Source organism: Peromyscus eremicus, chromosome 15 (genome assembly GCF_949786415.1).
Source record: "Peromyscus eremicus chromosome 15, PerEre_H2_v1, whole genome shotgun sequence".
NCBI classification, from domain to species: Eukaryota; Metazoa; Chordata; class Mammalia; order Rodentia; family Cricetidae; genus Peromyscus; species Peromyscus eremicus.
In genome coordinates this window covers 2046882-2072470 of record NC_081431.1, presented here as the reverse complement: position 1 = coordinate 2072470, position 25589 = coordinate 2046882, and the positions used below count along the sequence as shown (strand labels likewise).

General features: G+C 49.8%; 1 protein-coding gene across 1 annotated transcript; it reads right to left on the bottom strand.

The window, feature by feature from the left end:
- Window positions 1-1750: 1750 nt before the first annotated feature.
- Camk1g (calcium/calmodulin dependent protein kinase IG) lies at window positions 1751-25563 on the bottom strand. Its single transcript, XM_059280710.1, has 12 exons — window positions 25472-25563; window positions 17291-17423; window positions 15142-15270; window positions 12208-12282; window positions 10819-10957; window positions 10105-10228; window positions 6756-6831; window positions 4685-4797; window positions 3665-3743; window positions 3095-3182; window positions 2445-2869; window positions 1751-1890 (listed from the first exon to the last, which is right to left on the bottom strand). The coding sequence occupies exons 2-12, from the start codon at window positions 17392-17394 to the stop codon at window positions 1800-1802; spliced, it is 1443 nt and encodes a 480-aa protein (XP_059136693.1). The 5' UTR covers window positions 17395-17423; window positions 25472-25563; the 3' UTR covers window positions 1751-1799.
- Between the last annotated feature and the right edge of the window lie 26 nt (window positions 25564-25589).

Sequence of the window (25589 nt, the reverse complement as noted above, 5' to 3'; positions counted from 1 at the left end):
TTCTCATCTCATTTCTTCTTTCCCTGTTTCCCTTCTCTTCTCTTTTCCTCCCCCTTCTTTGAGATGGGGTCTCACTACATATGCAGCAAACACTGGCCTTGAGCTCACACTCCTGCCTCAGCCTTCTGAGTGCTAAGATTATAGGTGCATGTCATCAGGTCTGGCTTAGATTAACTTCTTGGTCATTATTGATAATTTGAGTTGTTTTAAGAAGTGTGACTGGCATGCCACACACACTGTCCATGATGTAAGTGACACTCTATCAGACCTGTGAGGGAAACAAGGCAGTCACTCGAGGTCTCAGTGTGCACAGTCACCCATGGTCTCAGTGTGCACAATCACTTGAGGTCTCAGTGTGCAGTCACCCGAGGTCTCAGTGTGCACAGTCACCTGAGGTCTCAGTGTGCAGTCACCCGAGGTCTCAGTGTACACAATCACCCGAGGTCTCAGTGTACACAGTCACCCATGGTCTCAGTGTGCACAGTCACCCGAGGTCTCAATGTGCACAATCACCCGAGATCTCAGTGTGCACAGTCACATGTGGTCTTGGTGTGCACAGTCACCCATGGTCTCAGTGTGCCCCATGAGGGCAGAGCTGGCTTCATCTTCATGGTCTAAAGCAATCATCGACACAGCAGGAACTACAACATTCATAGAACCTGATCCAGGGGGTTGAAATGAGTTGGGTGATTCATGTGTCCTGACACTTAGCTCCTATATGTTAGCTGCACCAGCCTCTAGCTGTCCAGGTAGGCCCAGTTGTCCATGAATTGCTTCTGACTTGGAGAGAATGAATGAAACCTCATAGAGAAAAATATGTCCATTTTATTTGAGCACAACACAGAGCATGAAGCTTGAGGGTGTGATGGCAAGAACACAGAGACAGAACAATGCACCTGACTTTCAGGGGAAAAGAGGAAGCCAGAGGCAGGAGACCTGGCTGACGTGAAAATAGTTCCCCAAATTCTTAATTAGTGGTGTGTGAGGTGTGTGGCTGGAAGAGAAGTGCTCACAGTCTTGGCTTTCTCTACTCCATGGGGGATGGGCACTGCTGTGCTTCAGAGGCAAGGAGAGCTTTGAAGTGTTCTGGGTCTCAGTGCAGTGGGAAGCTAATCCTGGAGGGAAGGACTGGAGTTGTGAGCGCCCCCAGGCCTCTGGGGCGCAGCCTGGTATTCATGCGAATAGGCAGGTACTATGACAAGGAGTCTGGTCTGGCCATGAGGCCAGAGAGGCAGGAGTGAGTATGCAGAGCAGGGAGTCTGAGCCAGACTCCATATGGCTTTGCTTGGAGAAAGTGGCACGGCCTGGCCAGCCCACAAAGCTTTTCACAACCAACAACACAGACCCAGATGAGCACTATCTATGGACACAGCACGGAGCCACTGCACATAGGATGTGGGGACATGGAATGGGCAGGTTGGGAGACCTGGAGGCTGGAAAGCCATGCATCCTGCCCATGGCCTCAGGGAATGTCCAGGCCTTGGGCTCCTTTGTGACTTCCTGTGAGTGTCTGCCCCAGGGCAGCAACAGGTTACTGCTTCAAACCAGATGCTGCTCCTGCCAGCCCTGCTCCACTGCAGTTGCTCCATCCTCTGCAGGACAGATGCTAGCTTAGAAAGGCAGAGAAGAGTCAGCCATGTCTCCTGAAAAGGGAAGCACTCTGGGTGAGGATAAGGCTTTCACCCGGTCCCTCCTTTAACCCCAGGAGTGAGTCTTCCCCTCTAGACATAAGTTTGCCTGACCCCCTGCTTGGCTCACAAGCCTCAGATCCTACCTGAAAACTTCACAGGCTCCTGGGATCACATAATGAGACACACACCAGTTTGCCCAGCCCGGCAGTGGGAGCTGCCACCAGCTTTCACTGGTACCATGACCTCTGACTTGAAGTTCCTAGAAAGGAGACAGAGTAGGGCCTTTGAATTATTTGAGGCAAAAAGAAACAGTTGGTGTTCTTCACACCCACGACATCTGCCTTGTCATCCCTTTCTGAAGTTCTGATGGCACAGGCCCTGCTGTGGAGACCTCCAGGGTTCCCTTCCTCCTTCCTGCCCCAAACAGGGAAGAGCTGGTAACTCAGAGGATCTAGCGCTAGTACTTCTCATCCACACGTCTGCCTTTTGCTTTTCTCAGCACTTGGGATTGGATGTATTGTGACTGTGAGGCAAGTCTCTACTATAGGGCTGAAGCCCAGCCTGTCTCTCTGCTAGACCTCTACAGTACCTCTGTGACGCATTTTATAGATGAGCAAACTTCAAGCCAGAGGCGAGACCTAACTGTTTTCTCTGGCTAGTGGCAGAAGCTTCCCTTGCCTGGGCCCAGAGTTCCTTCCACCCTGAACTGCCTATTAGTGGGCCTGACTTTTGTGTTCATGTTCTTCAGCAAATGGTTCCTGCCCTTTCTGAAGTGGATAAGCAGAGTGAGGCTGACTGCCTGAGACTACGTACTGTTTTTTGTTGGCCTTTCTGAAGAGGGTGGGCTCGGAGCAGTAGGAGGACTTCCCCTTGTTCCCGATATTTAGACAGCTGGAGCAGCAGCCACAGGGCCCGGTGGCTAGGGGGCCCTGTTGCATGGGCACTAGGCTACTGCTGATGCGCAGAGAGCCATTGACCAGGCAGTTCAGTGAGCGGCCACCAGGAGCTGAAGGCCGGGAGCTGTGTGGGCAGGGCAGTCGGGTCAGAGCAGGAAGGGGTGTGCTTGGGTCCGGGATGGGGGCCTCTGTGATGGTATTGTCATGGGAGCTTGGTCTGGAGACTTCAGGAGCTGGGGACACAGGTGGCCTGTTCTCCACCTCTGAGCGGACACTGGGGCTGTGCAGGTTCATGTGTAGTTTCCTCATGTGGTGCACCACTGCGGCAGCGTTGAAGGCTTGCTGAGGAGGCAGGGAGTGTCTGGTTCTGCTCTTGCAGAGGCTGCTGGGTTCCAGCTTCTCCCTGGGGCCTCTGGAAACCAACCTGCCCATGTCCCAGCTCACAGAAAGCACAGGGTACTGCTGTTGCCTGGGAGAAGGGTGCCCTAGGAAACCCACCCACCAACCTCAGACAGTCCAGCCTCCCCGGGCCCAGAACAGCATGCCCAGCCTCTGAGCACAGCTCACCCTCCACTTGCTCTTGGCAAAGTTCTTCTGAATCTGGAGGCTGACAGATGGGTAGATGTCCCGGTGCAGGGCCGTGTTCCCATCAATCCTGGCATGTAGGAGGGGACTTGACTACTAGGTGGCCCTGACACTCAAGTCAGAACTTGGACAGGGCTCTGAGCATGCAGGGCCAGGTTCAACTGATAGGCTATCCCAGGAGAAGGGTGATTCCAGCAGGAAAGGACTCCTATATCTCCCTGGGCAGGTCATAGGCACTCTACCACTGAGCTACACTCCCAGCGACATGCCCCTTAGGACAGGTTGCCTCTTTGGCAACTAGCATTCAACACTGTTCCGTGTGGGAGTTGACACTTAGCCTGAAGACTGAAGCCTTGGCCTTGGCCTCTGGAAGTGATTAGAGCACTTTGCTGGCCCAACCCAGTACTGTCTGCTGGCAACCTGGACCTGATGAACATGTGTGTGTTTCCTGGATGCCTCAGCACTGGCTTTGATGTCCAGGGGGTCCTGGGAGTTAGCTTGGCCTTGGGAACCAGAAAGGAGGAGACAGAGCCCACCCTGTTTCTCACTCACCAGGGGTGTCTTAGGGCCTTCTCGCAGGTGTACCGTTCATTTGGGTCCTTCTCCAGCAGATGGCAAATAAAATCCTTGGCTAAGGGGAATATCAGAGGCTCGGCTAAGGACCAGATCTCATGACTGATAGAAATTCACTTCCGGGCTGGTGGGTGGCAGTGAATGCATCTTTAGCTAATCTTGCAAAGAGTCAGTTTTAAGTCTTAAAGAAGGGAGAGGAAGAAATCCAAACCACCCAACAACCCACCGCAAGCCACCAAGAAGAGCGCTCTAGGCAGTCTCACCCACACGTACAGGGGAACCTTGCCAGTCACATCACACCAATGTGCCTGCACAGCATGTGCATGCAATTGCTGGTAAACACATGGGCTAACATGTGAGTGCTGGCTTCTTCCATCTCTGACCACCATTTACCAGGCCCCACGAGCATGCATGGCTCCTTTTTCACACACGGAATGGGTGCTGCGCTCTCTCTCAAATAGTATGCATGCTCCCTTCTCACGCACAACATGTACACCACCTTCTCTCACACATAGCATGCATACCCTGCCTTCTCTCCTGCCCAGCATGCATACCCTGTTTTCTCTCCCAGCATGCATACCCTGCCTTCTCTCCCAGCATGCATACCCTGCCTTCTCTCCCAGCATGCATACCCTGCCTTCTCTCCCAGCATGCATACTCTGCCTTCTCTCCTGCCCAGCATGCGTGCTGCCTTCTCCCACACAAGGGTCTATTCTGCCCTGTTACCTAACCCCAGCTTGTGCCCTCTGCCTATAATCCTCCTCTCTGCCTGACTTTCCATTCTTGGCCTCTCCTCTGACCCACACCCCCTCTCACCTTCTCCCTAGGCACTGTGCCTCCCTCTGGGAAAGCAAAGGCAGGGGTCCTAGCTTCAAATACTTCACCTTTGAACCAGTTGAAGACTTCTCTACTCTCTCTGGCAGCTTCTTCTGCCTGAGCCCCAGGGACTGTCATCTCCATTAAGATACTTTACCCTGCAGCCTCTGCCTTCATATTCACCTGACTCAGAAATGTCGTCCCAGAACGGAGACTCAAACTCGTAGTAGCCCTCTTTGATCTTCTCAAAAAGTTTTGACTCTGTTTCTTCATAGAAAGGGGGATACCCACACAGCCTGCAGGAAGACAGGAAAGAGGGGGTCCACTAGACATTCCTTCCTCCCTGGACCAACCTCTCTTTCTCCCAGTCTCCCACTGTACACATTCATAGTCAATGAAGGTCTCAGACAAAGCAGTGTGACTAAGAGGTAGGCCCGCCCACTATTCAGAATGGGCAGGTCCGTAGAGCACATGCTGAATCGAGGCCTTAGGAGTCTCTGGACATCTGCCCACTGAGCCCTCACTTCCTCTGGCTCTTGGGTGTTCTCCACAAAGCATCCTTAAGAAGGATGGGGAACATCACAAGGGATTGGGCTGTTTCGGTCTACTTGTTGAGACAGGGTCTCATGCAGCCCAAGTTAACTTCATACTTGCTATATAGCTAAGGATGACCTTGAACTTCTGCTTCTTTGGCCTCTATCTTGTTGAACAAATCCTAAATAGTCTTATAATCAATAAGCCAGATATTGGGATAAATGCTGAAAGATCAGAGAGACAAAGGAACAAGCCACAGTTACTTCTCACCACTACTGAATCTTCAGGTCGAATGGAAGGTGAGATCCTATCTCCATGAATCCTCTGACTGAAAGTCTCTGAGTCCTGAGCCAAAAGGTTTCCTTAGCCGAAAGGCCTTTAGTTCCTGTCTTCTCACACCGTATATACCTTTCTCCACCCAGCCATATCACTTCCTTCCTAGAGCTGGGATTAATGGCATGTGTGCTTCCCAAATACTGGTAGCAAAGGCATGAGATTTCAAGTGCTGGGATTAAAGGCATGTGACTCCCAAGTGCTGGGATTAAAGGTGTGTGACTCTCAAGTGTTGGGATTAAAGGTGTGTGCCATCACTGCCTGGCTCTGTTTCTCTCCTAGACTGAATCAATCTCATGTAGTCCAGGGTGGCTTTGATGGATCAGATGGATCTCTGCCTCCCGAGTGCTAAGATTAAAGGTGTGTGCCACCACTGCCTGGCCTCTATGTTTAATCTAATGGCTGGCTCTGTCCTCTGATCCTCAGGCAAGCTTTATTTGATACACAATATATCACCATACTATCTCCTGAGTACTAGGATTACATTTGTATGCTACTGTAACCAGGCTTTATTTTCCAAAAAAGATGTTTTATTTTCATTTATATGTTTATCTGTGTCTGTGTGTCACATGTGCACAGGTATGCACAGAGGCCAGAATAGGGCATCAGATCCCCCGGAGCTAGAGTAACTGGCCTGATGTGAATTTCTTAACTGTTGAGTTCTCTCTAGCCCCCTTCTTGACACTCAGTTTTATACTATGCTATAATTAAACTCAGGGCTTCATGCATGCTAGGCAGGCACTCTACCAACTGAGCTCCATTCCCAGGCCCCAGCCTAGGGGACAACTCAGACAGATATTATTTGAGTAAATGAGGTAGAGCATTATTTAACAGAATCCACACTAAGAGGCAAGTGTTATTCCCTAAGAGCAGAGCTGGCTGCTATGGTTGGAGAATGCTGTGTATGTGTGTGTGGGAGCCATGGGAAGGCTAGGAAAGGAAGTGCCTGAGCATGTGTGGAGGAGAGGAAGTACCTAGTTCATGAGGTGGCCTTCAGATGGTGTCACTGCTGGATGTGGGAAGCTGAGATGCTTCAGCCTACCTGGTTTCTAAGCCTTGATCTCTCATTTTCCTGTTGGTTTTACAGAGTGGCTGGAACTCAACATATTTGCACAGAGGGTGGGGATGCAGTGCCCTGAAGGAGGGTGGTCTAGGGGGCTGAAGAGTGAGTGCAGGCTGGGTTCTGCTCATAGCTTGGTAGAGCTTAGAGGAGTTATGTACATAGTGAGCGTGCGTGTGCGTGTGCATGCGTGTGTGTGTGTGTGTGTGTGTGTGTGTGTGTGTGTGTGTGTGTGTTCACACATGCATAGACAGATGCCTGAGAGGAGAAGGGGTGAGCAGACCCTGAGATTTCCCAGGAAATGCACCGGCGCCAGCTTTTACTCACAATATGTATGTGATGACACCAATGGACCAGCAGTCCACAGCCTTACTGTAGGGCTTCTGGGCCAGCACTTCTGGAGCTGTAGAAAGTCAATGGTAGGTTCAGGGCTAGGGACAAGAGTGGAGGCCAGAGAGGAGTAGAGAACAGGAAAAGGAATGGGAGTGGGGGTGGAAGGGTAGGGTAGGGAACATCTATGAGATGAAAACTCCCCAAAGGCAGGGGATGTATCTCCCCAAGCAGACAAACTCTTCCTGAGAGGAGAGGCTTGATCCTCCATTAATCTGGGAGTTTCCATAAGCTGTTTGTGACTCCTCCATCAGCCAGGAGGTCTCCAGCTTTGCCGCTCCTGTCAGACTAAGTACCTTCTAAGAGCAACACCTGTCTGTGCTCACATGGGGGGACCCTCAGGATAAGGGTCATGTAGGGGAATCTCAGGGTAAGGGTCATGTGGGGGACCCTCAGGATAAGGGTCATGTGGGGGACCCTCAGGATAAGGGTCATGTGGGGGACCCTCAGGATAAGGGTCACGTGGGGGAACCTCAGGGTAAGGGTCATGTGGGGGACCCTCAGGATAAGGGTCACATGGGGGATCTTCAGGATAAGGGTCATGTGGGGGACCCTCAGGGTAAGGGTCACGTGGGGGAACCTCAGGGTAAGGGTCATGTGGGGGACCCTCAGGATAAGGGTCACATGGGGGATCTTCAGGATAAGGGTCACATGGGGGAACCTCAGGATAAGGGTCACATGGGGGAACCTCAGGATAAGTGTCCAGTCTCTGTCTTTGGAGCAGGGATCTGCAGGGTGGTATGGACTCTCCCCCACTGCTGCAGAAGCCCTGGAAGGCAGAGGCTCCCTACCCTAGTCATCTCAGGAAGCTCCTAGAAGGTGACAGGAACTTCTCATCTATTTGTGGGTACTTGCTTAGGGCAGGAGCTTGAGGGCTCAGTAAGGCCATGAGCCATGTCTTCTTAGAGGTGGGAGAGCCAGGCAGAGAGAGCTAACTTCTGAGGGTACCCCAGTATTGGACTTAGTATCCATAGAATTCCACATCTTTAGGTGAGTGACTAAACTCCCCATGAGACAGAGCAGGTTCTTTTGGGAGTCTGGGCTCCTACTTTCCTAAGTCTATTGGGTGGTAGCAGGAATAAACAGAGGGTATTCTCTTTCTCCTTCCTCTTCTAAGGTCCCAGCACAGCTGTCCCCAAGTGTCCTGTCAGTTATTCTCTTTTCAGGAGTCCCGGCAGCTGAAGGGGCACAGTGCCCAGCCACTCCCATGTACGTCCTAGAGTCACATGAGGTGCCCATACCCCTTGGGTCCAAACTCCTCATCATGTAGATCCAGACTCCTAGCCATTAGGGGGTTCTAGTTTAGTGGGGGAAAAGGGGTGAGTGCTCCATTCCTTAGCTCTCTGCTAATCTCAAGGCTGTGATGGTGGCAGAGTATGCCTAGAGCTCAGGGCGGGCTCTGTAAAGAGCAGGATTAGAGAGGCAATGGACTGGCCAAGGGCTCTATTAGACAGTCCCTGAGGATGAACATGTCCACACATAATCACTTTTCTCTGTGAGTTTTATCGCAGTTGTGCTGGTCATCTTAACACACGCTAGAGTTATCTAGGAAGAAGGAACTTCAGCTGAGGAATTGCCTCCATCAGATTGTCCTGTGGGTGGGTTTGTGGGGCATCTTATTGATCTGGGGTTGATATGGGAGGAGGAACCCAGTCCACTGTGTTGGTGCCAACCCTTGGCAAGTGGTCCTGGGTGATATAAGAAAGCAGGCTGAGCAGGCCAGTAAGAAGCACTCCTCCATGGCCTCTGCTTCAGTTCTTGCCTCTAGGTTCCTGCCTTGAGCACCTGCCTTGACTTCTCTGGATGGCCTGCGTCAGAATGTGTAAGCCAAATACACCTTTTCCTGCCCTAAGTTTGTTCTTGTCAGTGTTTTATCACAACTGCAGAGGGGCAAACTAGGACAGAAATTGGTACCGGAGAAAGTGGGGGTATTGCTGTGACAGACCTGACCATGTCAGTTTGGGGGAAGACTGTGGAGGATTTCGGAGCACTGGGCTAGAAAAGGCCATCTAATGCCCTGAGGTTGATGAGCTATTATGGGACCCTAGAAGATAGGACTGTCAAGATGGGTGCAGATGATGCAGGCCTGGCTTGTGAAATTTCAGGCTGATAAAGACTATCAGGGCTGTGTGTGAGATATTTTGAATTAAACATCCATGGCATATGGTCAACTGCAGCTGAAAACTTAGCTGAGATAAGCAAGAGACCAGTATTTTTGAACTGAAATTTTCTGGGGAGTGTTTCTTCAGGGTCAGCACACAGAAGCTGTAGTCTGGGGAGCATTGGACTGCACATCAAGCTGCCAGCAGAACTTGGTGAGTAATGTAGAAGAGCCTGCCACACGGTACTGGTTCTGAAGGCATGAATGGATCATGGAGAGCAGCTTAGGCTTGGCGCTGTGTGAGGCCAGGAGAGGCTGACGATGCAGCTTCGCTGCAGTGGAGACCTCAGGATATTACAGATGCCACCAAGGGTGGTGACAGGTATGGAGTGGAGCTGGCTTGAGTCTGTGGGACAAACTATTTGTGTTGTGTATAGCAGAGCCAGAGAAATGAGCTGTCCAAGCCCTTTGGAGCCAAGAAGACAGTGAATCCCAAATGTCAACATTGATCTACTTACTATGTTAGATTTTGGTTTTGCTTTGATTCATTTGAAACTGTGCATTGATTCTCTCTTGGAGTAAGAAAGTATTTAACTTGTTTTGTATTTTACAGGAACCCACAGTTAAAATACTGAGTATTTTAAGAAGATGTTGAACTTTTAAAGTCCTGAAAAATTTAAAGACTGTATGATATTGACAGGATATCTTGGGAACAAACAAGAAAGGAAACTGACATGGTGTCGATTGTGCTGGTTACCTTATGTCAACTTGACACAAACTAGAGCTATCTAGGAGGAAGGAACCTCAGTTAAGGAATCACTGCCATCAGATTGACCTGTGAGCAAGTCTATGGGATATTTTCATGCTTAATGATTGATATGGGAAGGCTCAGCTCACTGTGGGTGGTGTCATCTCTGAGTAAGTGATCCTGGGCTGTATAAGAAAGGGAGCTGAGCAAGCCTTGGGGAGCAAGTCAGTAAGCAGCATTCCTCCATGGCCTCTGCTTCAGTTCCTGTTTCCTTCTTGAGTTGCTGCTCTGACTTACCTACATGCCATAATACATAAGACAAAATAAGCCCTTTCCTCTTTTGGTCATGGTGTTTATCACACACAGCAACAGAAAGCAAACTAGACCCCTGATGACTGAACAAACACACAGCCAGCTCCTGCTGCCCCTAGACTCACCCACATAGCCTGGGGTCCCACAGGCCGTGGACATGACTCCATTCTGTTCCATCTTGGATAGACCGAAGTCAGTGATCATGATCTTGGAGTTCTCCTCTGGAGTAAGGTACAGCAGGTTCTCAGGCTGCAGAAGGAAAAGATACACAGCATATGAAGGAACCCCCTGAACAGTGTGCTAGTCCTTGACATGGGGTTTCCTGGGAAGCTAAGCCCTGGGCTGCCAACTCAGAGGCCACAACCCCTTTCCCTATTTCTTTCCATCTTCCTCCTCTCTGTGTTCTTGCTCTATATCCTAGAACTCTGTATCTTGCTTATAGTCCTGGCTTTGCTTACCCGTCCCCACTCCCAACTACCCTAAACTGCATTTTGAGGGCTAATTGTCTCTTATCTCCCAAGTCTACTGTGGTGCCCGCTATGGCTCAGTCCCTTAGTGAGTGTTACTCTTGAATTTGACTGTGGCTGTGGGCTGTTTTGACATCTTAATGGGGAGAGCATTCAAAAGGCTCATAAAAAGGCTAAAGCATAGTTAGTTGAACAATTATCATCTATAATCAGCATAAGGAATCTTAGAGCAGAGGCAGCCTTTTGAGTCTAAGCAGGCCAATGTTCTCATTTAAGAGTTATACTTCTCAGGCTTGATGTAACATCATGAAGTTCCCCCAGTTCCTGACCCACTTCCTGGGTGTTTCCCACCCAGCACTCCTGCCCCATCACCTTTAGGTCTCTGTGGACGATGCCATTCTCATGGAGGTATTTCACTGCAGACAAGACCTGCTGGATGACCAGGCTGGCATCTTTCTCTGTGTAGACACCACGCTCCAGGATCCGGTCAAAAAGCTCACCCCCAGAAACACTGTGGGTACAAGAATCTGATTCCATATCGGGTCAAGGGCCAAACAATTCTCTGTAGCCATGGGCTGTAAGCACAGGCAGGCCACCCTAAAGTGAGATGTGAGGGTGCAGAGGGAGGCATTCTCCTGCCTCAGAGTACTCCCTCTGGGTGTCTGAGATGATCACTAGGGGTCATTTCTTTGGTTCAAGCATTGTTTGGTTGATCTCTTTCTGGAAGCTTCTATTGTAATTCAAATGGCCTTGGTTAGAATGCATGGAAAAGCTAGGAATTCTTTCCTAGGGATACCACCTTTGCTTTCCTGGGATGCAGGAAGCCATTATAACACAGAGAGGTGATTCAAAATTGGACAAAGTGTGAAAATGAGATTAATTATGCATACCTTTGTAATAGGGCTTCTTTTCTCTTTAGGGAAACTGGGCTACCTATGGCTGCAATTTCAGATAGGGACATAGGGGCATTTTGAAACTTGAATAGTATGGGAAATGAGGACATTGGACCTGACCCTCCATTATCTTTGCTATCATCTATACTATGTTTCTAGAAGTTTCCAGTCAGAACTAGAACATGAGCATTGGAGAACATGCTGCCTCCAATGAAAGACTGCATTCTCCTTGAGTGTATTCTTAATATTTCTAGATATCATGTTGAAACCTGACACCTTGTAGTTCCAACAGCTCCCCTCCTGCTACCACACAAAACAGGTGCAACTCTTACTTTGGTGTGACAGTGGCAGACACAGAGACCATGCTACTGTCTTATAGAAGGATGTATCACATAGCCTGCATTTAATTTAAGTGGATCTCTCTTGAGAAATTTGTTCTTTATACTGAATTGAAATCATCCACCTATGGTTTCTACTCTCGCAATCACTTTACCCTAAAACGATGTTAATAGGTTTACTATCGAGTCCATAGACATGGACTCATTAAAGTGGTGCCAAAGGAGAGTTCGGGTGGCTGGCATTTGCCTCTTCAGTGGCTGAGTGGTTGGGAAGTCCCAGAAGACCTTGTGGGTGGCAAAGAGCATGAACAGCTATTGTCTGCTCATAGGAAATATCCCAACTGCAAGCCTGTGCTGGTCTGAACCAACTCAACAGTCGACCCAGTGTGGCCCTTCAGTCCAGCATCGGAAGCACACTGACCCAGAAGGACAGCATTTCAGAGCCCCTGGAGTGAATTCTTGACTGTATCTGGCGTTCCCTGACCGTCCTCCCCTCGGCCTCTTTAGGGGTGAGGGTCATCTTCACTTACAGCTGCATGACCAGGTAGTAGTGGGTGGTGCTCTCATAGATGTCCTCCAGGGTCACGATGTTTTCATGCTTGATCCTGAAAAAGATAAGAATCCTGTGATAGGTACATGGTTCAGGTGGTCCAGACAAAGACTGCAGACTCAGACTTAAATTTCTACCAGATTGTTTGGATGGTAATGTGTAAGAGGACTGGGTCTGAGAAGCCTTCCTGATGAGGCCAGCACAAAGCAGCTGCAGATGGAAGACCTGCTCTGTATGTGGGCAGCATCATCCCATCCCATGAGCCGGGAGTCCAGACAGGATAAAAAAGAGAAATTGAGCTGAGTGCCAGCATTCATCTCTCGGCTTCCTTCCTGTGGATGTGATGTGCTCAGCTGCCTTGTGCTCCTGCTTCTTCTTTTCCATAACGGACTAGATTCTTCAAACTGTGAGTCAAAACAAATCCTTCCTCCTTTAAAAATTTTTAACAGATATGTTTGTCACAGTAACAAGAAAAGTAATTAATATAGTAACCATGAAAATAAGAGTTAAATATGAAAAAAGGTGGGTTCTGATTTTCTATGGCATGCCTTAGATGAGTGATTCTCTATCAGGATATTTGCCCCATAAAGGACATTTAGCGGTTATACATGTGTCCACTCATGCATGCATCCATGTATCTCTATCTATCTATCTATCTATCTATCTATCTATCTATCTATCAATCATCTATTTCCCAGTCATCTAATTATCCTTTGCATTGTGGTTCTTGGTCTTCCTTCCTTCTTTCTTTCTTTTGTTCATTTTTTCATTCTTTCTTCTTTTCTTTCTTTTGGCAGGATGTTACTATGTGGGTCAGACCTGGGTTAGTCTAGAACTCATCATGTATACTGCTAGGCTGGCCTCAAACTTGTGCTGATCCTCCTTTCTCTGTCTCCCAAGTGCTAAGCTCATAGGTATTTACCACCAAACCCAGCATCATAGTTTTTAAAATAACTTTTTTAAAAAGTATTTATTTATTTGTGTGTGTGTGTGTGTGTGTGTGTGTGTGTGTGTAGTTAAATAAACAGCTGGGCTGAGTTGAGTTGAAGGTTCTGTTGTTTCAGACAGAGAGAACAGGAAAGGGCTTTGCAGCCAACCATTTGCTTCCTGCCAACAAAAGCAGTTTGTGATGGCAAGTGCATCTCTCTCATATAGTTGTATCAGGATTAAAGGAGAAAATTGCAGATGGCTCAGCGATGAAGGTGCTTACTGCACAAGTCTGGTGACTTGAGTTCAACCCCTGGAACCAATGTGAAGTTCCTCAGACTGCCACATGCCCACTATGGCATGTGTACCCACACATCATGTACACAGGTACAAATAATAATAATAATAATAATAATAATAATAATAATAATAATAATAAATACATTGTAAATTTAAAAAAATCTTTTAAAAATGAAAATGCTTGAAAAATGGGTAGTATAGAGCTTGGGAAAGATAGAGCCAGTGGTAGATATCTGATTTAAGGTATCTTTAAACCCCAGAGCTGGTACTGCGGTTCCTAGAAGGATTCTACCACCCTTATAGGCTGGCAATGCTCATATTAACTTCCTTATTATTCATGCATTGAACTGACGTGTACTGAATATCTAGGCTGTTAATACAGTGCAGTTAGAAAGAACACCACAGTGTGCTTCCCCCCACGCCCCTGCCCAGCCTCTTCTGTGCAGAGATAAGTGGACGTCTACAGTATAAATGCTCCAACCAATTTCTTCCTGTTTCCTCGAAGCCTATGCTTTTTGTTCTTTATTTCGAGCAACAGCGTCACTTTCTACTTAGTGGGCGCTGGCCTTAGTCTCAGGATCATTTGAAATGTTCTGCTCTTTGGCACTTTTGTTGTCTTAATTGTCTTTGCACAATCCTGCCACTGGTGTTTTCACCCTGTGTAAATTGCTGTTAGGGTTTTATAATGAGTCTCCTATCCTCTGGTTTCCTTAACCCACCTTCCTGCATGCCTAAGAGGGATGACTATTAACCTGATTCTGTTGCCTTGCTTGAAATCCCTCCGTCAGTTCTCTTTGTTCGCAGAATAAAGCCAGCATCCTTGATCCTGGCATCAAGGACCCTCTGCAATCCTTGTTCCAGTCCACACTCTATTCTCACTGCCTATCCTTGATGCTACTACCCACACAAAGCTGTGGGGATTCTAGGACATACTCTCTCCTTACACTTCCATGATTCTGCACAAAAGTTTGCAAAAACTCTTGTATTTCTTTTCTGTGGTGCCTCCTTGTCCACAAAATTCTACTCACTCATCAAAGTCTTTCTTCTTTGAAAACATACTGAATAATTCACATTCATCAGGCATGTGGGCCAGCAGAAATGAACCTGTCGCCTCCATACACTACTTCCTGCTGGATTACAGCCAGTCAGGTGGGAGACTTGCTAGTTATGGGTGCTCCTCCCCAGCTGGGCAATGTGGGCTCCTGAGCAATGTCTGCCTCATCCAATGGTTCTGATCGTGTGTCAATGTGCCTGTCACATTTAAAGTATGTCACAGGTGTTCCACAGGCTCACTGTAAGAGTCTCACTGTGAACGTTGGTGATACATCAGTGCAGCCTCCGGCAGTTTCCAGGATGAGTGTGTGGGTTCTCTCTGGATCAAACCAAGGCTAATTTTCAAGTCTCCTGCTGCCTCCTTGGGTATCGATTCTTCCTGCTGTCAGCCATCAGTTGGCTTTTGATTCTCTGAGCTACTCACTCTCTGGCCTACATGTATGAACAAGTGAGTTCACCAGTCAATTTGCTGGGAAAACAATTTCATCTGGCCCCGCTGCCTGACTAGCCTGAAAAGGATTCAAAGGGCACAAGGCCCACAGGTGTGGAACCTGTGGGAAGGGCAGGTCAGAATCCCACAGCACACCTGCCTCCCCCTCCCCACCCCCTATGGCCCTGACACCCACTCACTCACCTTTTCAACACAGCAATCTCGTTCTCTAGGCTACTGTCCCGGAAGGCTGGCGACTTCTTGATGCACTTCAGGGCAAAGAGTTTCCCAGTCACCCTTTGCTTCACCAGGAACACCTCTGAGAAAGCTCCTCTGTGGGGAAGAGGCCAAGATAGAAAATGTAGCTCTGGCTGGCAGAGAGCATACCAGAATTAAAGGGGAAGAATAGAAGGGAAATGTGTGGCCGACGAGTTTCCATTGTCACCATGAACTCAGACAAGGGGGATGCCCACGACCTCTCTGACATGCCAGTATGTTCTTTCCCTTGTAGGTCTCATGGGACATATGTGGGGACCAGGAGGCCACTTTTCCCTGTGTAATCCCCATAGACTCTGCTTCAGCTGCAGACATCTCTCTACATAGCAAAGCCCACTAAGGCTTAGCAGAGCCGATTCACTTATCATCATCATTATGATGTCCTGTGGCCAGTGGTGGTAGCAGGAGAGGGCAGACTTGCATGCCGTGAGGGAAGAAAGACTCCTGGATAAGTTTAATTAGCTTCTATTTATGAATTATTTAATTTAATATGATGGGGTCTTACTACCTTCAGACTCCTGGCTAACTCCTGGGATCATGTGATCCTCTTGCCTCAGCTTCCCGAATAGCTGGGACTATGGTGTGTCTTATCAATGCACTGCTGGTAGTCACCCGATTCTGTCCTCAGAAGACCAGGAGGCTGACTATCCACTCCTTCATTCTGGTGGTTCTGGGGCACACTGGATGGAACCCAACAGGATCTGACATGCTTCATGGGTGAAGGGCCCTGGAGATCAGCCATCAGAACATCGGGTAAGCTAGGGCTGGAAGCTGGAGCTTGACAATTGATGTTAGAATCTTAGCTTTTGAGGTGAATGCTGTGCCAATCACAGTTGTGCTGTATTGTTTGGGAATGAGGACAGGAGAAAACCTGACCATGTCCAGGACAGACAGACACATTTTCTCCTGCTACGTTTGACTTTCTGATGGCTGAATCTGCAGGTGTGGAACTGAGGGATGCAGGGATGACTGAGCAGTGAAATGCTAACAATCGGATTTAGGTGGAAGGGTTTATTTGAGTCCATTCCACCTTTTCCTTATGTCTAAACTCCTTTAAAAGCTGGAGCCATAGCTCTCAAATGGATCCCTCTAGTCTGCATAGTGCTGTGGTGGTGGCCCTCCCTCACCACCATGAGGGAGGGCCTGTCTACTTCTGGAATGTCTTCTAGGAGATGGTGCCATGTCGGCTCTCATCAACCTGGGCTTCTTGCTCTCCACTTTGTGGGTTTAAGGCTGCTTAGCACATCATTTCTGACTCACTTGTGAGCCTTGTCTCTCTTCTGCCATCTGCCACTTTCTGGCCACCCCCATGTTGGCAGGGCCCTTGAAGGAAGGTCGGGGCTCTGACAACCAGCACTGCCACTGTGTCCCTGTGCACACACAGACAGACACCTCCCTGTGTAGGGACAGTCTCTTTTCGGTGGTGCCTGGTGCCTGTCTGTCTACAGAAAGAGAGGGCGTCTCTCACTGGCCAGGGCAGGGAGAAGGGACACTTTGCCGGCACTGGCTAGAAAGCTTGCTAGAGGGAGCAGCCTGTGGGCTCCTCGCTTGCCTAGGCCCAATTATCCCTGGCTCATTAGCTGACCAGCTGGGGCTCTGAAGAGGCGAAGACTGGTGGCTGGAGTTGCTGGCTGGCCTACGTCAGAGCCTGTGACCTCCTGGGGGACAGGCAGGACTGAGTGGTGAGTCTCCTCCAGACAAGCAGCCTCATATGGAGTCAGTCAGCCATGTGATTGCTGTCGAGGGGCACGCCCAGACACCACAGGCTCCAGCATTTATAAAGCACTGGGATAAGGAGAAGAGGAGGGTGAAGGGGAGCTGATGGGGGTGAGGAACCCACCTGCTCCTGGGAGTATGTTAGGAGTCACTGGGGTGGCTCAGGATGCAGAATCTGGAGGCAGGGGGTGGTGTCTCCTTAGGGGTCCAGTGCATTAGAGTAACAGGTACCTTTTCTACTGCTCTGACCCCAGTGCTATAACTCTGCCCAAGTTCCTTAGTGCAATTGGGAGTGAGTTCTAGGGGCTAAGCTTCCCTAGCAGGCAGCCCAGCTCTCTGACAGCCCAGCCCCGGGACTTACGATCCCAGCACTTCCATGAAGATGAAGGTTTTCCTGATATTGGTGGTCTGTTTCTTCCAGGAACCACAGTCATTGTCCTCCTCCTCCTCCTCCTTGCGCCCCATCCCCTCCAGTGTTGAAGCTGCCTGGGAAGCTTCGTGGGAGGGAGAGAATCGAGACAAGGTCTGGTCAAAGCGTTTCTCAAATAAGACAGAACAGGTTGCAAAAGAATCTGAAACACCCAGATCGTGATGTAATGGCCAGAAGGAAAGACTGAGAGCAGAACCTGGAAAAACGGCAAACTTAAGAGCGTTCTCCCACTCGCTTCCTAAAATTGCAAGAGCAAATCCAGTGAATGGCTGCTCCGTACCTGCTTGCTAAATGCAATAGGGTGTAGATTGAGGGTGGAAACCCGGTGGCGATGTGTGCACTAGTGAAGGTGCACGGCATGTAGACTGACATGGTATACCTAGCTCTTGGGCATCTGAGCTGAGCCAGGAACTTCCTGTGTTTCTTCAGGCTCTGGAGTCAGCCTGGCTCCTTTGTGCCATCAAAGCTCTGCCTTCTTCCCCATCTTCCTCCTACCTGCAGCAGCTCCTGTGAAGGAGCAGTGTGTTTCCCTTGCCACCCCCACAGCATGCACACACAGTGGATTGGATTGGAATGGGTGGATTTTTGTTAGTATCTGAGTTGAAGCATGCCCTCCCTGTGCATCAGAGAACTGGGGCTGCTCACATTTAGGTAGTACCAGTGATGTTCCAGGGGCTAGATATGTGATGATGGACAAATTGGACCATGGCCTTCCTTCCTGGGGCAGCCAGGCAAAGGAAGTAGCCAACACACCAGCCAGCCAGCTCTCACGTGGATGGCTAAGTGACAAGAGACTTGGTGGGCAATGGGCACAAAGAAGGGTGTCTTCAGATGAGGCCAGTGGACGCATTGAAAGCAGGCTGGACTTAGGTTGAGACTTGAAGCTGGCAAAGGAGTCAAACAAGCAAAAACTGCACAGAGCTGCTTCCCTACAGAAAAACAGAGCACGAGGTTCCCAAAGCAGGGACGCCAGGACGGCAGGGACGCCAGGACAGCAGGGACGTCAGGACGGCAGGGTGCACCGCCACTGAGCATCTGAGAGTGATGTGAGAGACACTGCTTCTGCCAACACCCTCCACCCCTTGAACCTGATGGAGAAGCAGGAAAATATGTCTAGTGGCTACTCCTTTTAGGCTGTGGCTCTGATCCCACTTCAAAACAAAAACAAACGCCCATAAAATCCCTGAGATCCTTTAGAAGGCTGTGGAGATAGCACAGCCAATAAAATGCTTATCTTGAAAGCATGAGGACCTGAGTTTGATCTCTAGGAAAAGCTGAACATAGTGGCACATGCTTGTAACTCCAGCCCTGGGGAGGTGGAGATGGGTGGATCTCTTGGGCTCACTGCTGGGCTAGCCTGTTCTACTCAGCGAGGTCTCAGAAACAACAACAACAACAATACAACATCTGATAGCATCTGAGGAATGACAGCTGGGGCTGTCCTCTGGCCTTTACATACATGCATGTTCATGTGCGCTCACACATGCTTACATATGCACAAAATGTTTGTGCAACTTTGTGTCAGGTGAAGAGCACAGGTTTGGAACCTGGGTTTGAATCCTCTCTCTACATTAACTTCTTGGACTGTGTGGGGCAGGAACTCCGAGGACGCTGCATAGGGTGGCAGCCTGAGTTTGATGCCTTTTGCAGATTGCAAACTTCAAATCTCTCGGGATCTTTGGTATGTTGGACACCATCTACCAGGCAGCCAGAGAAGGAAGGGGACAGTATATAAATCCTGTGGCTGGGCTAGCTAGTGTCCACTTCCTATTGAGTGGGCAGTCTTGAAGACGGCAGCAGCCAGGGTAAAGGGGTGCATGTCTAAACGTGCAGAATAGACAAGGTTGGTTTGCATGCTTCCCTTTGGATTTCTCCCCTACACAGAACAGCAGGGCTGGAGCTTGCTCCGGGTGAGGGGCTAATGAAGAGCCTGAGCATGGGGACCTTAGCTGTGCACACCACTCCCCCTTCAGGACCTGCGGAGAATGACTGCCCGCTCTGCAGGAGGCTCCCAGGCCTCATTAGCTGATCTGTGCTCAATGTTCCTTCTTTCCCATTGCTCCTAAAAAGCTTTAAAAACATAGTATTCTTAGCTGAGGAGAAGCCAAACATCTTTCCGCCCACCCCTCCTCCCATATAACGAATCCTAACAATTTAGCTTCATCATCTGTGTGGAACACTCAGGGCCCAGATCTGGACCCTACACCATCTAGGGCTGGGCTCTCATGATCCATGATGTCACAGAGTCCTCCTGGGAAGGAGGCCCAGGTCCAGGTGGGGTGGTCACAGGTTAGGGAGGGAGGGGCTGCCCACACCCCAGCTGGGTCATGCTGCTTTCTGCTCCAGTCTCAACGCCTCTTGTCCTCTGACTTCAGAGATACCCTGAGTTCTGATATTATTCATTTTGTTTCCAAGACACTCTGCCTCACACTATTTTCCATAACAGCTGCCATTGGGTTTTATAGTTTTGAGGCTTAGGACCAATTTCACCTCCACAGAGACCTTCAAGAAGCATCCCTCATGTTGTCATGTGCGCCTGGTTTATGTCCCTCACTCCTCAACAAAGCGAGATAACTGTGAGGATTCTATACCAAAGATTCCTGGCAAAGAAAAATGACAATGTGCATATAAGATCATCTCTGAATCATGAGGTAACAACTTTTCATTCAGTGAGCATTTATTAAGTACTTCCTGTACACCGAGGACTGAATACAGCTATTTATATGACGCAAGCCTTAGCTCTGCAAACACTTATAATCTAGTTGGAAAGAGTGAATGCAGGTCTGCATCTATGTAACTAGACAGGCAATGTGCCTAAAGAACAAGCATTCCCAACATGCGGTGCCCATTACTGAGCCTGGTATGCACAGGAGGTCTAGCGAGCCTAAGCCCCTGGAGAGTAGGTTCGTTTCAGATAGGAGCTAGGCTTCAGATGGGTGTGAACTGTGGATGGGTTTATTTTTTGCCCTGCAGAGGGTGGCACCCCACTGAGGCCTTTGATATGGAGTCCTGTCTGAAGCACAGTGGGAGGCAGGCAAATGGTGGCAGAAAGCCAAGTTGCCTTGCTTCTTATTGTCCTGGCACTGGAAGGAAACTAATGACATGAGTCCAGTCCCCGTGTCTCTGGGATACCCTCCCTAAGTCAGACCGCTTCTTCCCCAGTTCCCCTCTCCTACAATGCATTTGGTGTTTGGCCTGTTTTAGGTAATCATCCTCTCTAGAAATAACTCCAAAGAGATGAAGCCTTGGTCTTGCTGTAGTTTTGGTCTGGTCTTCTTGGCTTCTTGGGGTCCTTTAAGTTTCTAGCGAGGGAGGAGCCATAGGGGACGCTTCTTCCCAGAGGACATGCAGGACAACTCCAGCCCTGGTGTGTATGGGCCTGCCCTTTGCTTCTGGGACAGGTGTTCTAACCAGTGTTGGCAGCCAGCCTGGCTGTTGATGAGATGTGGCTGAGAGATGCTTGGGCATGAGCCCAGCAGGCAGGAGGCCCCACAGTGGTGTTCCCAGGGGCTCACTATTCTCCTCTTCCCAGCTCACACCACACCCAGACAGAACTCTTTGGAAGATGAGGCACGTCTTCAGTGTCCTCCTCACTGCCCTCACTAAGCCCATATGTGCTAGGCTGTGTCACGACCCACACTTTCTGACTCTTCCCTCCACTCCCTTGCTCCATGTGGCCTCCTCTCAGCTATTTACCATGCAAGGAGTCGGTGCTGCTCTGCTAAAGTCTTGGAATCACTGTGTTGGAACCTGAAGGCATTCAATCCAAACCCATTCCCTCCACCCTACGGCCACAATGCAGGTATGACATGGTGCCTCTGAGTTGTCCTGAACACACCAGAAGGGCGAGGACAGGGTCAGATAATCTTTTGAGTGCCGTATCTGTGGTTCTAAATCTGCAGATAATGGCTCTCACTTCCACCCACAGAGGAGACACGGCTGTACCTTCAGCACTCCTGCCTGGAGCTTCTCAGTGAGGCAAGTTGCCTCACTAGCTCTCGCTGACCCCAGGTGAATCAGGGTACCCCAAGATTCATTTTTCTTTTCTGGTGCTGAGGATTGAGTCCATCCAGAGCCTCCCACACTAAGCAAGTGCTCTACCCTAGAACTCTACCCTCAGCCACCCTAAGGTTTCTTTGTTCTCCTTTCCTGGACTGTCGGAAGCATGGCATTGTGGGCCTGGGGGTTCTGGGAGGGGGTTATCAGTTGTGTCATCTTTAATGAGAATGTGGACAGAGCCACACATGGAGCAGACTATACCGGTCCAGAGGGTAAAACCTGGACGCTTTTCCTGACCTGGTACCACAGTTTCCAAAATTCTGATCTGTACCAGACTCTTCCATCCTCTGGAATCTAGAGTCTGGATTGAGAACACACACTGCTCATTCTTAGCCCTGTTACCAGCTCCACATGCCGATTTCTGCTCACAAAACAGCTGAAGGAGGTTTTCAGTTGGCCTGCAGTTTGGCGCTCTGCAGCTGTGCAGCCCAAGGCAGTTCATTACATACCTCTGAATTCTGACCTTTCTCCTTAGTGAAAAATGGAGACTGAGCTAGCCGGGTCCCCTGAAGTCTTGTGGACGTGAGTCCTGAGAGAAACTCCCCGTGAAAAGATGGCTTTGCTGTGCTGTGGTTGCCTGTCTCCATCCACATCAGCTCACAAAGGCTTTGAGGAAGACTACAGACGCTGCTGCAGTCTCTCCTAGCAGTCCCCACATTTCCTTCATGAGATGCTTTCTTAATGCCAGTTAGCAGCAGGGACCTGGGGCTGCTCATGAGGAGCATGCATTGACTCATGCAGGTGAGGCCATCTCCAATACTGTTTTTACTTTGTCTTTTTGAGAAATACATGGAATTCCCAGCAGCCCATTGCCATCCATCACAGTCCTGCCCTTCCTGTGGTGTCACAGGTACACGGTGACATCTGTGCAGCTGGCACAAATTGTGTCTAGCTCAAAGATTGCAAGCCAGTGGCTCATCAGCCAGCAAGCCCCCAGAGCCTCCTGCTGGGGTGGAATACCTAGACCCACTCTGCTCATTCTCAGCCCTGTTACCAGCTCCACATGCCAATTTCTGCTCACAAAACAGCTGAAGAAGGTTTTCAATTGGTCTGCAGTTCATTTTAGAGGAAAACCCACAGTTCCACATTTAAGCTCAACTAAATCATCCTACTGCTTGACAAGTTAGCTCAAGGTTAGGAGTGCACATCTTAGAGCAGATGCGAGAGCCCTCTCCATGGCTTGCCCTGGTGGCTGAGAGGTTGGGACACAGGTGACAGCCAGGAGAGTGGAGTTTCATCTGCAGAATGGGAATAGCTATCTCTAATCTAGTACTCAGTACTGCTATAAAGTCCAATGCAGCAAAGGGCATGTGCATCCTCTCCAGTACACATAGCGTACCCACAGTACGGCACGTGAGCTGAACACCAAGCACGGGAGAAGAGCAGGGGCAGTGAGTGATGTCTTATCTACTGGTAAACATCCCAGTAGGGATGGGTGTGACAGATGTGGAGCTGCTCTCCCTGAGCCATCACTGCTCTCCCAGTCCTCTCATAATGTGAGCATCCATCTCCCTGGGGTTCTGAAGGGCTAGAAGACAGACCACCTTCTTAAGGCACAGCCCTAAGTGTGAACTCCATATTCCACCTGGTCTTCAGCTGAGAAAGCAGGCTCAACAGGGAGGAAAACAAGCTTGGGTATTGCCTCTCCACATGTCATGTGCTGTTGTCTCTTAGGAGTTAATGACCATCATCTCTGTGTCTTCCTGTCACACATTGATGGCCATGATGCCTAACATTCATGCATGAGGTGCCTCCTCTGTGCAGGCCCGGGACTCATTACTAATCAATGTCACAACCAGGCACTTTGCTGGGGCTCTCAGAAGGGGATAGCAAGGATCCATATTGGAGAATTCCGAGGACAGGCTGGCTGGACTCGGGATGCTGCATCAAGACTCCTGGAGTTACAAACCTTCCCTCTGGGGACAGGCTGTGCAGCCCTTCCCCCAGTGCCACTCTCTGGCCGGCAGCTGCTTTGCACCAGCCCCCTTGCCGTTGACTATGGCGGCGTGCCTGCAGTTGTAGAGGCAGCCGCAGTCTTTGCTCAGACTCCGCTGCTCCTCCTCTCTCATTCATGCCACAGCTCATTCACTCCCTGGCTCTGGCATGCTGCTGCGGCTGGGTGCCGTCACTCGTCACTCACACGCGCTCCGTGTGGCAATTTATTTCTGGCTGGGTGTGCGTGTGTATGGGGGACAGGAAACAGAGAAGAGCCCTCCTCTTAGAGAGAGATGTTTTCTTTTCCTTCTAGCTAGAACTGCTCCCAGGCCTGGTAGAATAATGGGGCAAGGACGGAGCCCTGGACATGGCGAGGCACTCTGCAGGCATGATCCCTGTTGTGGATTCCCTGCACTTTTCAAAGTGACACCATTTTATAGCTGAGATAGATACTGATGGATAACAGCGTTCAAGGAAAACAATGCCCTGAGTCAAGCAGATAGTACGTGACCATGTCGGTCTAGGAGCCCAGTTCTGAGGCTTCAACCAGTGTCCTTGTCAGTGTGCCACGGGACCTGTTGCCTCTCTTCTGGAGGTGGCTGTTGGGATGTCACTCATCTCCCCCTTTCTCCTTATGATACTGTCATGCTGCATAGCACCTGACTTATTCCTGGGAGACACATGCTTCAGTGATCTGAAAAAGGCTGTCTCCTGTAGTGCTCAAATCCCTCATTGTTGAAGCTGGGGCATCGTGTCTATTGCCTGAGCTGCTCCAGGCTCCAACTTCAACCTGCACTTCCTCAGACCTCAGCCTTTTCCAAAGTTTTCCTCGTCTCTCTAAACAGGATTCTTAAGCACACACACACACATACCCCACAGCAACATGAAATGGGTTCAAATGCTACCAGCACACAAAGGATGCCAGTGGTCACTTGCTTTATAGCAGGGAATCCCCTTATCCTTCTGAGTACCAAGTAGCCCCATCTATATACTAACTGGGGAACCATCTAGCCCACTGCTGGGTGAATGAAAAGCCTATTGCCAACTGTGAAGTGTGGCAGTATTAGCTATTACTAAGCACTTTGCACTCTGGTCTGTTTCAGATACGGGTCTCATCTTTGTCCCTGGTTTAGCTCAGATCCATAGGAATGATGGCTCCATTCTGCCTGTGGTCTGTGATCTGGAAAAGATTCCTTACCCGAGATGGAACCTGCTGGACCCTCTTGACTCGACTCAGAGATTTTCCTCATGATTAGTTATCTGTTTCCAGAGCAGGCGGCTGGCTAGACTCACACTGCAGCTGGCCCTGCAGCCACCTCCACTAACCTCAGGGTTAACGTTGTGTGTCAAACTTACGTGGAGAGAGGGTGGGTGGTAAATCCAAACCTACCCTGAGCACCCCACAGAGCCATGCGAGGGAAGTTTAAGGACTCTGGGAGCAGATGAGCCCCTGGGGAAGGTGAAGGAGCTGGGTTATGACTGACAGATTTAGCAGGTTGTGCCTGTGTCCTGCATCTTAACGCAGCAGCCTTGGCCCTGGGGTGGGAAGCTGAGCCCTGCAGGGACCCTGCAGCTGCAGGGCCTGAGGCCATCTTTTCCCTGGAGTATGAAGAACAGCCACAGGCTATTTGTAATGGCCTTTGTACCCACAAGCTATCCACCCCAACCAAGGATGCTGATGTGGGCGGGGTGAGCCTTCTTTTTTGATAGATGGGGTAGGCCCCAGAGGTGAAGGAATGAAAGATGAGCTGGAAGAGGGGTGCCAAGGAGCTGTCAGTCCTGATACCCCCTGCATCCCCATTTCCCCCCAGCCAGGAGCTCTCTGAACTGGGCACAAACCTCCTCTATTCCTGTCCCTGCCGGCAAGTACAGAAGGCTCCCCTGGGCCAGCCCTGGAGGAATGATCAGATGGTTCCCCAAAGAAGCACCTACAGCCCCCATTCAGACTTCTCTTTCTTGGATGCTACAACTTACCCTTGAGACCACAAAAGCCAGGAGAGATTGACAGGGGCTGAAAGGGAAGTGAGTCTTCAAACCCACTCTCCCTCCCAGTGCCCCACGCTTCTTGTTAAACAAGATAACCTCCCCAAAGCCCAGAGAAGAAGCAGGCTGTCTTACCCAGGGACTCACAAGAAAGGTGCTCCAGTCCGTGGTCTTGGCTGGCAAGCCTGCTCCTACAGGTCTGTGAGGATTAGCTGCCCCACTGCTTTAACAATAAACCCAATTAAAGGGGAGG

Bases quoted from the DNA above. Each gene is read 5' to 3' on its own strand.
- Camk1g (XM_059280710.1), bottom strand. From the start codon at position 17,394: ATGGGGCGCAAGGAGGAGGAGGAGGAGGACAATGACTGTGGTTCCTGG. The intron at 15,271-17,290 runs GTAAGTCCCGGG...TCTTCCCCACAG, and splicing joins TTCATGGAAGTGCTGGGATC to AGGAGCTTTCTCAGAGGTGT. The intron at 3,183-3,664 runs GTGAGTGAGAAA...CCTACATGCCAG, and splicing joins AAGGCCCTAAGACACCCCTG to GATTGATGGGAACACGGCCC.